The 13,411-nt window shown below is 47.9% G+C and overlaps 1 protein-coding gene across 2 annotated transcripts in view; it reads right to left on the reverse strand.

Annotated features, from left to right (window-relative positions):
- The window catches only part of MALT1 (MALT1 paracaspase), a 60,102-nt gene extending 48,050 nt beyond the window's left edge, over positions 1-12,052 (reverse strand). For both annotated transcript variants that reach the window (XM_039230491.1, XM_039230490.1), the window contains exons 1-2: positions 11,657-12,052; positions 3,075-3,241 (exon numbers count right to left, since the gene is read on the reverse strand). In XM_039230491.1, coding sequence (XP_039086422.1) covers positions 3,075-3,241; positions 11,657-11,928 — 439 coding nt within the window. In that variant the 5' untranslated portion in view covers positions 11,929-12,052. The remainder of the gene's footprint in view (positions 1-3,074; positions 3,242-11,656) is intronic.
- Between the last annotated feature and the right edge of the window lie 1,359 nt (positions 12,053-13,411).

Here is a 13,411-nt window from a genome sequence, read left to right on the forward strand (position 1 = left end):
ATACACTGAAGAGGGAAAATGGAAGATCAGCCGAGACTTGCTCCACACGTACTTGTTTTTATTATTGTGTAGGATGTGACCATTGACAGGTTTGTCTTTCCTGTTAAGACTACGGACCTCTCCTAGGCAGGAACTTTGGTTTTAATCATCTGTGAATCACAGCACCAAGTGCAACGCCTGGAACAGCAAAGGGACTGGTTCATACAGGATTCTACACTACACTAAGTGTTTACTGAATAAATGAGTAAAATCCCCAATCAAGTTGATTTCATCAAAGCTTGCCTTCTTATTTACAATAGTTTTTATTCTCAATATCCTTTTAAAAATGCTAAAACTTTCTCTAGAAATCTTTTTATTTAATTTATTTATGGAGGGGAGGGGCAGCAAGAGAGGGAGAGAGAGAGAGAATCCCAAGCAGGCTCTGTGCTGTCAGTGTGGAGCCTGACGTGGAGCTCGATCTCACGAGCCATGAGATGATGACCTGAGCTGAAAGCTAGAGCTGGGCACCCAACCAACTGAGCCGCCCGGGCGCCCCTCTCTCTAAGCCTTATATTTCTTTATTCTGGTGTCTGCAAATATAGTCTTAGATTATTCACATAAAATGTGCATAGAAAGCTAACAATACGTCACTTCTTCCTGAAGTAATTTATCAGATCCTAAAATATGTCCTCTTAGATCAACGTTTAATATTCAAGTAACAACTGATTCCCAATGGATACTGTATGGCTAATATGACATAAAACTTCACAGAAACAGGGCAGTGTAAGTGTTAATGTAAAAATGTTAACATAGAAACTGCTTTCCTTTCCCTGTTTCCCCTCAAGTGCAAGAAAGTCCCAGGGGATAACTCTCCAAAAGCTTGTTGGCCAAATATCAGAAGGATCAGTACAGGGGACCGAGCACTCCCAGTGATGTGCGAATCCTACTATTCGGAGGAAAACGCCAAGAGCAGAAATGGGCCTGTCAGACGAAGGTGAGATCACTTATGCTTATCAGGTCGGCCCCGGATTCACCGCTGGCTTGTCAAAAATCAAAACCTAAAATATCGTCAAAAATTTCAGGCAGATCGTTACACACAAATAAACATGTGACCCAATTTCGGTAAAGCCCAGTTTCATGCCTGGGAAACTCTGGAAACTCGGAAACCCGAGATGTCGGGCCAGGGGCCCCAGCACAGGCCATGAGGCGGGAGGCCTCCGCTGCCGAGTGGCGGCCGCTCACTGCAGCGTTCTTTCACCAACTTCAAGTGCCAGGGAGCGAGCACTTACTCTCATTTTATAAACTTGGCAACCAACAGAGAAATTGAGTGTGATTACTGAAAAAGGTAACGAGATATAAAAGTTATATTTACTTCCTGGAGAAGTTTCCTGCGTTTTCAGAGCCCTGCTACCGTATTCTCTGAAGTACGAGAACTTAGCAGCTGAGCGCCCCCGAGTGGCAGATTTCCTTGGTCACAACTTCTGGGTCCTATTCAAGGCACTGGGGATATAAAAGTTAATGACTGTCACCTCACGAGGAAGTTCACGGATTGGTGACAGACAATTTCGCCCCGATGCGGGCCGCATCAGCAGTGGTTATTTCCAGCCCATCCCTCCTGGTAGGAACAGGGACGTCATCAAAATGAGTTAACGACAGCGAATCTTATGATTGCTGCTGGGATAAAGATGAAGGCGAAGAACAGTCAGCGGGTATCTTGCCACTACGCAGAAAGCCACTCTTGGAGGGAAGCCAATAACGAGAAAGGAAGGGCAAAGATGAAAACAAACCAGTTCCTTGAAAAGATGGTCTCTGGCCTCTCTTGAGCCCGATCTGCTCTGAGACTTTTCGGTTAGAATTTATTCCCTTTATCACGCCAAGCTGAGTTGGGGCTTCTGGTAAACACGGCTGACAGCAAACCACTACCACGTGCCCCTAGTTCCCGAACCCCAGAACTAAGTCAAAAATAAGATCTAAATTATAATGTTAGGTTCTTCGTGTTAAACTAACCATATTATCACAAATAACCTGGCTATGTAATAGAAACTGCATACCTCAAAACCACGTGAGCAGAGAGCGTGAGTCCGTAGCCCATGGCCTAATCTCGACTGGCCTCTCTGACTGTAGTGGGACCCTTAATGGCAAACTGGACCCCTGAGAAAGAGGGTCTGCAGTGCCGCTGCCAACCAGTGACTTAGCACACGTGGCCTCTCTTGCCTGATGTGACTGCAGAGGACCAACCCCATGTGTGTGTGTGGTGGGGGGGAGAGGCTTTTCCTATCTCTCACACCCGATCCTGGAAGTAAGAAATCCCACTCAGTATTGGTATATCCAGAAAAAAAATCACAGTTGAGTCAATCAATAATTCAAATGCATCATGTTGGCAAAATACCTAAACAATAAACATCTGTCACATCTGCTTTATCGCCTTCCTATAGATATGCACATATCAATAAATATGTATTTATTTATTTTTTTGGCTGTATTCTTTCTTTCTTCTTCTTTTTTAAAAAAATAATATCTACCCCCAATGTGGGGCTCAAACTCATGATTCCAAAATTAAGAGTCATGGGCTCTACTGACTGAGCCTTGGATGCACTATTTCAACATAAACTATAGAAATCTTAACCCTAAATACTTTATAAGTTTTTTTAAGTAGGCTCCACACCCAACGTGGGGCTTGAGCTCACAACCCCAAGATCAAAAGTCCCACGCTCTACTGGCTGACCCAGCCAGGCACCCCATCCCCTAAATACTTTAGTATGCATCTCCTCGGAATAAAGACATTCTTCTATAGAGCTACACCATTATCCCATGATAATTCCCTAATATCCAATATGTATGTTAAATCTAAATTGTTTTACTTGTCCCCAAATTGTCTTCTATCTAGTTGATGTTTTTGAACCACAATCAAATCGATGTTCGTGTGTTGAATTTGCTTTTTATGTCTTCTTTAGTCTCAACCTGGGGGAGAAAATGAGGCTTCAAATGTTTACGTTTTCCAAAACTATTTAACACAATTCATTGTCAAATGAGATATTTTCCTCTTAGTTTGTCTCCACAAACTCCTGGGGAATATACCTAAGAGAAGAACCTACCTGGGGGGCTGAGAAGCAGAAGAACTTCAGTGTGCTCCATTGCCTGCAGGAAGTCACTCAACTCTGTGACCGTACAACCTTTCTCACCCATTAGCTTCAGTAAACATAGGCTTGGGCTTCCTTCAGGCTCCAAGACCTTAAGAGAACACTGCTCCAAGTCCAGACAACTGCAAACAACAGATTTAATTCAAGTCAACAACGTTCTCCAACGTGATATGCCTGCTATATGTTTCGCATGGCTGCAGCTGTTATAGGGAATAAACCGCGAGTCGCTGAGTGGTGTCATTTATGAATCTACTGTCCTTTCCTCCTCCTTCTGCCTTCAGGGGGGATTCCTCTCTACGCCTGTCTCCAGATGAGCTCCCGTGACAACTGAATCAGAAGATGAGAGAAATCTTAAAACAGGGAGTGAGAGAAATTAGCTTTGATACTGATCAAAATTTGTTCTTTAATTTGGGAACAGGGAATAAAATGATCAGATAAGTTTCTCTACTCTTTCTTGCACTTTTATAAAGTGCAATATGACCCAAGAAAGAGACACAGATCTTTGAGACATCGTGAAAAATGAAAAAAAAAAAAAAAACAACCCTTAACATACAGTATTTTATATTAGCAAAGGAGCATCCCTATGCGTGTGATCATGCGAATAAAGACACAAAACAATGTATGGTCTACATGATACCATTTTCACTAACATGCGCTTTTCTTATATGCAGAGTTAACTCGGAAAAGACAGGCAAGACCTAGCAGTAGGGCTGGTCCTGCAGAAGGGAGCCAGGGCAGCAGAGCTCAAAGCTAGACGCTTCATATTTCACTATAAATCTTTTGTACCGCTGAAGTTGTTACTATGTGTGCTCATTTTTTCAGCAAATTTTAAAAGACCATCAGTGCTACTGACATTCAAAGTACAGTACTTCTAAGCACCTAAAAATACTCTGCCTTAGGGGGAAGACAAACTCTGGTGCGAGGGCCAAACCCACCCCGCCACCTGACTTTGTAAACAGTGTTGCTGGAATACAGTTACGCTCATTCACATCTACCTTCACAAACGTGGATGGGTGCCTTCCTGTTATAACAGCAGACATGAGTCGCTGGTCTGCAAAGCTGAACATATGTGCTGTTTAGCTCCTTACAGAAAAAGTTTGCTGACCTCTGCTCTAAAGGAGCTTTCTGTCTCGTCCTTTTGTGGAAACTACTTTTTTCTTGTTCAATGTCATTGTACCCAGCAGGTGTATGCAAGGCTAGAAAGGTTAAGATCAGACTGTGGCAGGCCACAAATAATGGGACAAGGAGTATGGACTCCAACCATTTCACAGGAAGGGAAAGCACAAGTATGAAACACACAAGAGGAGAAAAACATTAAAGGAAAATGAAACAAAACAACAAAAACACCCCAATAATCTTGCCAAAGAACATCACTGACAACAAAGGCCAACCAAAGCCTCTGGGTAACCTCCACGATACCCTGTAGAATTCACGCCTCGCACACCTCCAGACAGAGCTTTCCCTTTCCTACCAATTTAAATCATCGTCCAATACAACCTCTCAGTTCCCTGTGAGGTTCGCTCAGACCACACGAGCCCTCCAAACACACTTTAGACCTCCTGACGGAGCTTCTCTTATACACCAAAGGTCGGCAAACGTATGGAAAGTGGCAGAGGAAATATTTTCGGCTTTATGAGCCAGTCTACTGCATGGTCTTCTTTCTTGTCTCTTTTACAATTTTTTAAATATAAAAACCATTCTTAGCTCATAAGCTTGTCATGGCCCAAATCTGGCTCTTGGGTCACTCTTTGCAGACCCCATGTTCTCCATGTCTCAGTGGACACAATTTTGCCTTAAAACCATGAGCTTTTCTTTCATACACATCTTCTGTACCTAAGGAGATCATCGAACTCCTTGAAAACAGAAACCCTGTATTTTTAACATCTCAATACCTAAGATCTGTCTTGCCCATAGTGGGTACTCATAACAGAATGATTACTGAGTGAATTTCAATCATAATTAAAAAGGCCAGAAGCTGGAGAGATGGAAGGGGCGACAGTATGAAAGCTGGGGCAGGTGCAAGGTCAGCAAGTTTTCATAGGACTTGGAATATCCTTAATCCACATTCATTTTGACCAGTTTTCTTAAAAGGCTCCCATAGCATTTACATAATGGTCACTCAAGATCCATAATTCTGTAGTGAAGTTGGCAATCTCATAAATTTAGAAAAAAAATGTACCAACCAAAATAATTTCAATAGCAGTATCACCTACCTCATAGGATTGTTAGAATCCGATAACCCATGACTCAAGCACTTAGCACGGTGGGTGGCAAGAACTCCATAAAAGTGAGTTCTTCTTATGGAATAGAAATATGGAGGTCTTAAAAGAACATCAATTTCCTAATCATGCTGATTTCTGAAACTGTTTTAGGTTTTCCTTAAAAATGTTTTTGAGTAGTTCCTAGTTTGGTGGCCTGATCATGCCCTTCAAGGCCTCCTGTCTCTGTACGCACTAGATATTCTTTTCCAAGGGTCTGAGTTAAATGAGTTCATTCAATACTCTATTTTTGTTCAGTGTGAATCATAATGTAGGTTAACTGTTCCCAAATTCTGGACTATAGACCAGTGGCACCACAATCTAAAGCCCCAAGTAAATAAAAATAAGGACGACACGACTGTCTTGCTGTCCTTAAGGTGGTCTTTCCTATTTTTTTCAGTGTTAAAGTGTCTTTTCTTTTATGCGATAATGATGTCTGTGACAACAGCAACAACAAAAGCTGCAGATACCTGCTGGTCCTCTATTTTATAAAAATTTCTTTTGTTAGTCCCTGTAACGTCCAAGTCAAGGTACCAGTATGAGAGATAATATAAGGATCACCAATTTTTTTTTAGGTAATCACAATATGAGCTTTACAAAAACAAGGATGCTGTATGCTAAACATAATTTTTTTTTCTTATGATTCAGAGAGGTTCTCAGAAAGTTTATCAGAATCTGGTCTATCTCATCAAATGCAACCAAGTGAGGCTTTAATGTTTCTGCTGAAAAAATGAAAAACGGTTTGATTTCTTTCTTCCAAATGAAGAAAGGTAAAACCGAAGGAGACAAAAGTTTCCAACACAAGAGGCCCAGGAGAAAAACAAGATTCTGTATCTCCTTTCCTTTTTTACTGATTTTCCGCATGGGCACTGGCTTTCAACGGAGAGGATGCTTATACATACCCAGCCTTTAAGTCTTGCCTTTTTTAGTTACATTCCCGTAAAGACAGTGCTTTGAAGTGGTTTCTACTAGCCCTAATTTGGAACTTCTCATTTCAGTTAAAAGACTATTACTGAAACAAATGGGCTTTGCTTTTAGGGGCGCCTGGGTGGTTCAGTCAGTTAAGCGTCTAACTCTTGATTTCGGCTCAGTCATCTCAACAGTTTGTGAGTTCAAGCCCCACGTTGGGCTCTGCATCAACAGCGGGCTCTCACTCTCTCTTGCAAAATAAGTATTAAAAAAAAAAAAAGACTATTACTGAAACAAATGGACTTTGCTTTTGAAAATATTTACATTTATCTTCACTTCAAAAAATATATAATCAAATAAAACGCATTTCACCTCCCTTAGGGTGTGAACCATGGCATCACTGTTATGTTCTTTCGCCTCTCTTCTTGGAACACTTACTCTTTGGAATCTTTATTCACTAATTCAACAACTACTTACCAGTCATCTAAAATAGGCCAACCATTCTCCCCACGTATTGAGGAGGTTGTAGCCAACAAGACAAAATTCCCTTAATGTCTTGGATTTTTCTATAGGTGAAGACATATATGTATCCCTGCGCAGGCAGACACACGGAGGTGTGTGTGGGTGCCCATCCAAAGGTCATGGGTGCTCTGGACAGAAACAAAGCAAAGCAGTGGGACAGGCAGAGCTGGAGCAGACGTACAGGGTGATTTTAGATAATGTGATCAGAGAAGCCCTCCCTGGAGGAGGTGACTTGTAAGCAAACACGTGAAGAGGTAAAGGAGCAAGTCATACACTTCACCTGTGGAGCCCCTCTTACGCTGAGTAAACAGCAGGTACAAACACCCTACTGGGTTCACGCAAGCGGCCAGAAAGCAGGTGCACCGAGAGCAGAGGAAAGGGAGGAAGACAAGGTCCAAGAGTTAACACAAAGGGTGTTCTGATCCTGAAACAGAAAAGCAATTGAAGGGTTGTGAGCAGAGGAAGGGTAAGACCTGACTGAACGAACGTCTTAGAAGAATAGTTCTTATTGCTATGCTGAGAAGCGCCCCGGGGTGGGGACAGGGCCGGCGACGCGAGGCAGCTGTTGGAAGGGGCCGGCCGCCGGTGGCTGGCCCGGGGCCGGGCAGCAGAGGTGGCAGTGCAGACGCCCAGCGGCCGGGGGCTGCTGATACAGTGGACGTGGTGTGAGCGCAGAGGCAGGAAGCACTGTGCAGCACGGGGCCTGGGTAACGCGAGGCGTGCGGCCGCCATATGCGAGCCGAAGAAACCCACATGAGAGAGAGTTTTGTGCGGGAAGGGACGTGTCACGTTTAAGGTATCTTCCGTCACTGAAGAGGAGACGGCTACTAGGCGCCTACAAGCGCGAGTCCGGGGCGTTCGGAGCAAAGACACGGATCGATGCTCTGAACGAAGAGTTGTCCCCCCGAAATGGGTACAGTCACGACTTGAGGGCACACCAGGGAGGGGGTCAGGTGAAGGCGGGGAGAGCAGGAGACACAACGCCTGAATCCTGAAGCGCTCCGAATTCCAGACTCTCAGGAGACAGACCGAGAGACAGGAAACAGGAGGGGCTCCGTTCCGGCTTTTCACACCTGCTCTCTGCCCTGTTGTAAACCGGGCGAGGACAGAGGCTGCGGCGCCTTCTGTGATGGTTTCCCTCGGTCCCTGTCGCACCGTCCGCCCCCGCCCGGCACTTAAGCAGCGTCAGAGTCTCTGGAAGCTGTCACCTTCCAGAGCGATGTTCCACGCCACCACAGAATTTATGCAGCCTCGGCCAGACACTCAGAACCTGCACCCGTCTACACTGACGGCTGAGGGTGTCCAGTATCAGGACATGGAATGGAATTAAGGGCCGGGTTTGCGTTCAGGGGACTCCCATACGCACCCGGTTGTGGGAAACTAAACTATATGCCAAGACTGAGTGTGGATCACCCACAATCAAATGAAAACATTTACAGTTATTCCTAATCCCCGACGGATAGTTCAGAATAGACTCTTGTGGTTTATGTATTAAATTCTCATCTAGTTTGAGGAAGCACATATAGAGCGAGAAAAAAGTGAAAAGAAACAACAGGCAGGCTTTGAAGATTCTCGGGGAAAAGTCCACATCCTCCCACAGTGGGAACTGTTAGGCACCTGGACGCTCACACTTTAATTCCTCAGTCTGACACTAGAGAGATATACCTCTGGGACTTGGTGCAACCTAGATGCTCTTCCATCATCAGTATGAAATTACTCTGAAATAACTTTTTTGTCTTCCACAGACTAAGCACCACCAGCTTACCTCACCCCCTCCACTGTCCCTCTCCAGCCCCCAAAGCTCCCAGTGCTAAGCTTTTTGTTGTCAGTGTAATTCAGATTTTAGGAGGTATATGACATTAATGGTCCCCAGTTTTCTTTTTCTTTCTTTCTAAATATTCATTTATCTTTGATAGATGGAGCGTGAGCAGGGAAGGGGAAGAGAGAGAGGGGGCAGAGGATCTGAAGCGGGCTCTGTGCTGACAGCAGCCAGCCCAACGCGGGTCTCGAACTCATGAGCAGTGAGATCATGACCTGAGCCGAAGTCGGATGCTTAACCGACTGAGCCACCCAGGTGCCCCAGGGCTCCCCAGTTTTCTAACCTGTAGGGCCGCCCCCACTTCCGACCACCACTCACCTACTCTGAACTCATCTTCACCATCCTCGAAGGCTGGCGAAACCCCACCAATTTCTTTTCAGACTTCTCACCCTGGAATTATCACATTCCATGAACGCGAGCCCTTTGTTGCTGGTCACATCTTGTGAGGCTACGGCCCTTCCCTCTACATCACCTTCCCCAGCAATGTGGCCTCAAACTGTCCTGGTACTTTGCCAAGGAAACCACTCTGGAGCCTTCAGCAAAGCCTGACTGAAGGCACTGAAGGCTTGGGGCCTCTGGGGAGGGGGGGCGGGGGGGAGCGGGATACTGGGCACCTGATGTCAGGAATCCATGCTTCCTTGGTGGCAGGGCCTTCCCTCCTTTTCTTTCCTCCACTCCCAAATTAGGAGTCCTCACTCCCAGGCCCTCAGGAAAACACAGCCCTCCCTAACTAGAGTACTAGTCACAAACTAACCAGTGACAGATCTGATGACTTGACCCCCAAGAAAGACAACTTTTTACACTGTTGTTAAGTCTAGAAATTCAGAAATCTATGGACCTAGCGTAATAGTATTTTACATTTTCTTTGCACAGTCCCCTCCCTCTAAAAGAAGTATGTCTGTTTGTTTTTTCCCTGGAACAGAAAAAAAATTGTGCCATCTGTCTGCTTAATTTTGCAAGTTTACCACTTCTTTAAAAAATTTTTTTCTATGTTTATTTATTTTTGAGAGTGGGAGAGAGAGAGAGAGAGGAGATGGAGAATGAGTGAGGGAGGGGCAGAGAGAGAGTGGGAGACACAGAATCCGAAGCAGGCTCCAGGCTCCAAGCCCGACGTGGGGCTCAAACTCATGAACCGTGAGGTGGTGACCTGAGCTAAAGGTGGACACTTAACCGACTGAGCCACCTGGGCTTCCCACAAGTTTACCACTTCTTAATTCCAGCCTCACATCATTCTCTGTGGCCAAAGAACCCCAAATCCTCAGGACTCTGGTTTAACCCCAGACTCTGAAACTCGAGGTTGGTGTGAGGGTTAGAGTAGATAATGCATGTAAATACTTAGTGTATTGCTATACATGAAGGGTTCAATAAATGATAAAAGCCCATCATCATTATTATTATTCACACCTAACAGCACTGAACAAGTTATTTGTGAATGTCCCAGGATAAGAGCCCACTGCTGTACGAGTCTTTGTGAACAGGAACAAAGTTTTGGTCATCTGTTTATCTTCTGGAACTTCTAGCAAATAATAGGCCCTCAATAAGAACAATTCTGAATGAATGACTCGCCTCTCCATGCGAAAGCATGTATAGCGTCTAAGACACGTTCTGTGCATAACACGCAGGACCTTAAGTGATGCCTCCTGTCCTCACGGAGTTCGTAAGAAAGTGAACCAACGGTTATAGTACGAGACAGTGTTTACTCGTTCAAGAAGTTAAAAAAACTTCTAAGAGGTTCATAGGCAGACCAAAGTCCTAACGAAGGCATAGAGGAGTGGCTCTAAGTGTGGTCTGGGCACGCCCAGTGCAGTTCCTGAGGTCCTGTCACAGGGTCCCCAAGGTCAGAGCGGTTTTTCATAGTAACACTAAGATGTTATTTATCGTTTTCATCCCCTCTCTGAGAAAGTGTACCCCGACCCGTGACGGTGCACCGGACCCAATGCAGAGGCACCGAAAGGCCAGTTCTCTGCAGTTAGGACACAGTGTGATCTTCAAGATGTAAAACCCACTTTTCTAATTTTTTTCTGTTTTGGAAAATTCTGTTTTTCCACAAAAACATGTAATTTAAAACATGTTTATTTACTTATTTTTGAGAGAGAGAGAGAGAGAGAGAGAGAGAAAGGAAAAGAGAGAAGTCCAAGCAGGCTTTGCTCAGTGGGGGGCACTACGGGGGGGGGGGGGGGGGGGCTCCATCCCAGGTGAGATCATGACCTCAGCCGAAATCAAGAGCCACCCAGAAACATCTAATTTCTGTTAACATGTAACACGGGCTAGTCTTTTCAAATAAGTTAATCTTTTTGAAGTTCCTTACTTTTAATTTTCAATATGGCAAACAGCAGTCTACAGTACGTGTATGTGATGTACAGGACGCACGTTAAAAGCTCTCTGGGGCTGTCGGTCATTGTTGAGAGTGTAAACGAGTCCTGAGACCAAAAGGTCGCAGTTCCAAGCCTGTGAACGGTTTTACTTCTAGCTAAGCGGAAAACAGTTTAACGTCTGGCGAAGTGTTCACGGTGCGGTCAAGAAGAGAACCCCGTAAGCTGGTCTGGAGGAAGGTGGGGAGTTTAGTTTCAGTCTTTCCCACCATCATTTTCTCCCTACAGAAAAACCCAAGAAGTCCTGCACCCAAGCCCTTCGCTCTCGTATCTTCCTGACCTGCATTTCCCCTTCCTAACTTTCCGTAGGTCTTCCAGGTCTGTGCCCCGTACCCCGTCCTTTCCAGTGAAGTCCTTCGGAATGACCGCCCTAGCCCAGGGGTTGCTTTCCTTCTCGCCACATCCCCCGGGGTCGATCTCCCCTTCTCCCTTCCAGCTCCAGGCGAGGAGGGTCCGACCCCCCACTCCCCGGCATTCCCGCCACCTTCCCGACCGAGATCTCCCCTCTGCGCCCCTTCCACCCGGGCGACCCCTGCGCCCGCTCCGGGGCCCGCAGCCGCGGTGCCCCCGCTCGGGTGCCCGCGCGCGCCCCCGGCCGCAGCCGGCCCCGCGTGACCCCGCCCCTGCCGCACGCCCCCCAGCGCCCTCGTCCCTCACCTGAGCCGGAGGCGCCCCCGACTCCCCGCCACCTCGGCCAGCCTCCTCCAGCCCCGGCCCTCGGGCGCTCGGTCCAGGCTCCCGCTGAGCCTCCGCAGCAGCGGCTCGGGAAGACGGTTGAGGGTCGCGCTCGGAGCGGGGAGCGGCGGGCCCGAGGGCGCGGCCGGAGGCGCCTGCGAGGCCAGGGGCGGCGGGGCCTGCGGCAGCTCCCCGCACAGCGACACGTCCCGCGCCGACGACCCCGCGACGGCCGCGGCTCCCGCCGGCCGCATCGCGGGCCTCGGCTCCGGGGCGCCTTCCGCTCGCCCCCTCGCTCGCCCCGGCGCCGCGGAGGCAGGGGCGGAAGGACAACTCGGGCGGCGCCGCGCAGTGCTCAGAGGAGGAAGCTCTGCTCCCCGCCGGGCCGCGACAGCTTTGCCTCGCGCAGCCGGGCCGGCGGAGCGCGCCGGCCGTGCCGAGGGGGCGGGGCCACGGGCGGGGCCGCCCCCTGCGCGGGGACGCGCGCCCGCGCACCTCCTCCCCCTCCCCGCCGCCACCGCCCACTCGCGGCGGCGCGCGCGCCGAGGCCCGGGAGGTGGAGTCGCGGCAGAGCAGGAAGGGTCGCGTGGTTGCCGCCGGGGGAGGAAGCGGTGGAGGAGCTACGCCCGGGCGGCCGCGCTCCGGCGAGCCAGCCTGCGGGTCGGGGCTTCCCGAGACCGTGGGAGGAGGATTGCCTCACGCCGGGGAGGGAAGCGCGCCGCTCTCCGTCGCCGGCCCCCGGCCGCTCTCAGCTGACTCGGTGACCTGCGGGTGTCCGGCGACGCCCCCCGCCCCCGCGCTCCGCAACCCCAGCTGAGGCTTCCTCGTTTTAGGGTTTGACGTGCACGGCGTGGCTAAGGGAAGTGGTTCCTAGACATCCGGATACCTGATGGAATTTGCTCGAAATCTGTGCCTAGACTTTTTTTTTTTTTTTTAACTGGGCTTTAGATCTTGGAGATGATTGTTTTTAGCAGGCATTGCCTGGTTTCCTCCGAGTCACATTGCCACCCATTGACAATTTCAGGGTAGTTTGGGGCAAAAGCAAGCCAAGTACTTATGAAACATGACCAAGCCAGGTACACGAGGCCTCCTGGCCCAATTTCTGGTGCCCTTAAAATGTTTTCAGGGGCGCCTGGGTGGCTCAGTCGGTTAAGGGTCCGGCTTCGGCTCAGGTCATGATCCCTCAGTTCGTGGGTTCGAGCCCCGTGTCGGGCTCTGTGCTGACAGCTCAGAGCCTGGAGCCTGTTTCAGATTCTGTGTCTCCCTCTCTCTGACCCTCCACTGCTCACGTTCTCTCTCTCAGAAATAAATAAAACATCAAAAAAAAAAATTTCGTCACACAGGACACCAGGATTTTCTATAGCGATTTGGGCATCCAGATTCTCCCTTCCTTCTGGCGAGGTCTTTGCTCCGTACAGTCTCCATCACATTTGAGCACAAGCAGTCACTGTACTTTTTCCTCTGGTGTAAATTCGGAGTTCAGAATGCAGTCTAACGGCTAAGTGCACGACCTTTTTAGATCCAGAAACATCTGCTCGATACTAGTTTTATGACCTTGAATAAGTTACTTAATTCTCTGCCTCATCTGTTAAAATGGACTGAAAATATCATGGTGTATAGAGAACTGTTACCAGATTACGTAAAGCACTTAACTCTGCCCCTCACAGTAGGTCATAAATGCTAGCTCTTATCCTTACAAATGCAAGCGCTTGTTTCATATTCAGTTCTGCTTGGTAA

This window comes from Hyaena hyaena, unplaced genomic scaffold, assembly GCF_003009895.1.
Source record: "Hyaena hyaena isolate Hyena2069 unplaced genomic scaffold, ASM300989v1 scaffold_47, whole genome shotgun sequence".
Classification (NCBI taxonomy): domain Eukaryota; kingdom Metazoa; phylum Chordata; class Mammalia; order Carnivora; family Hyaenidae; genus Hyaena; species Hyaena hyaena.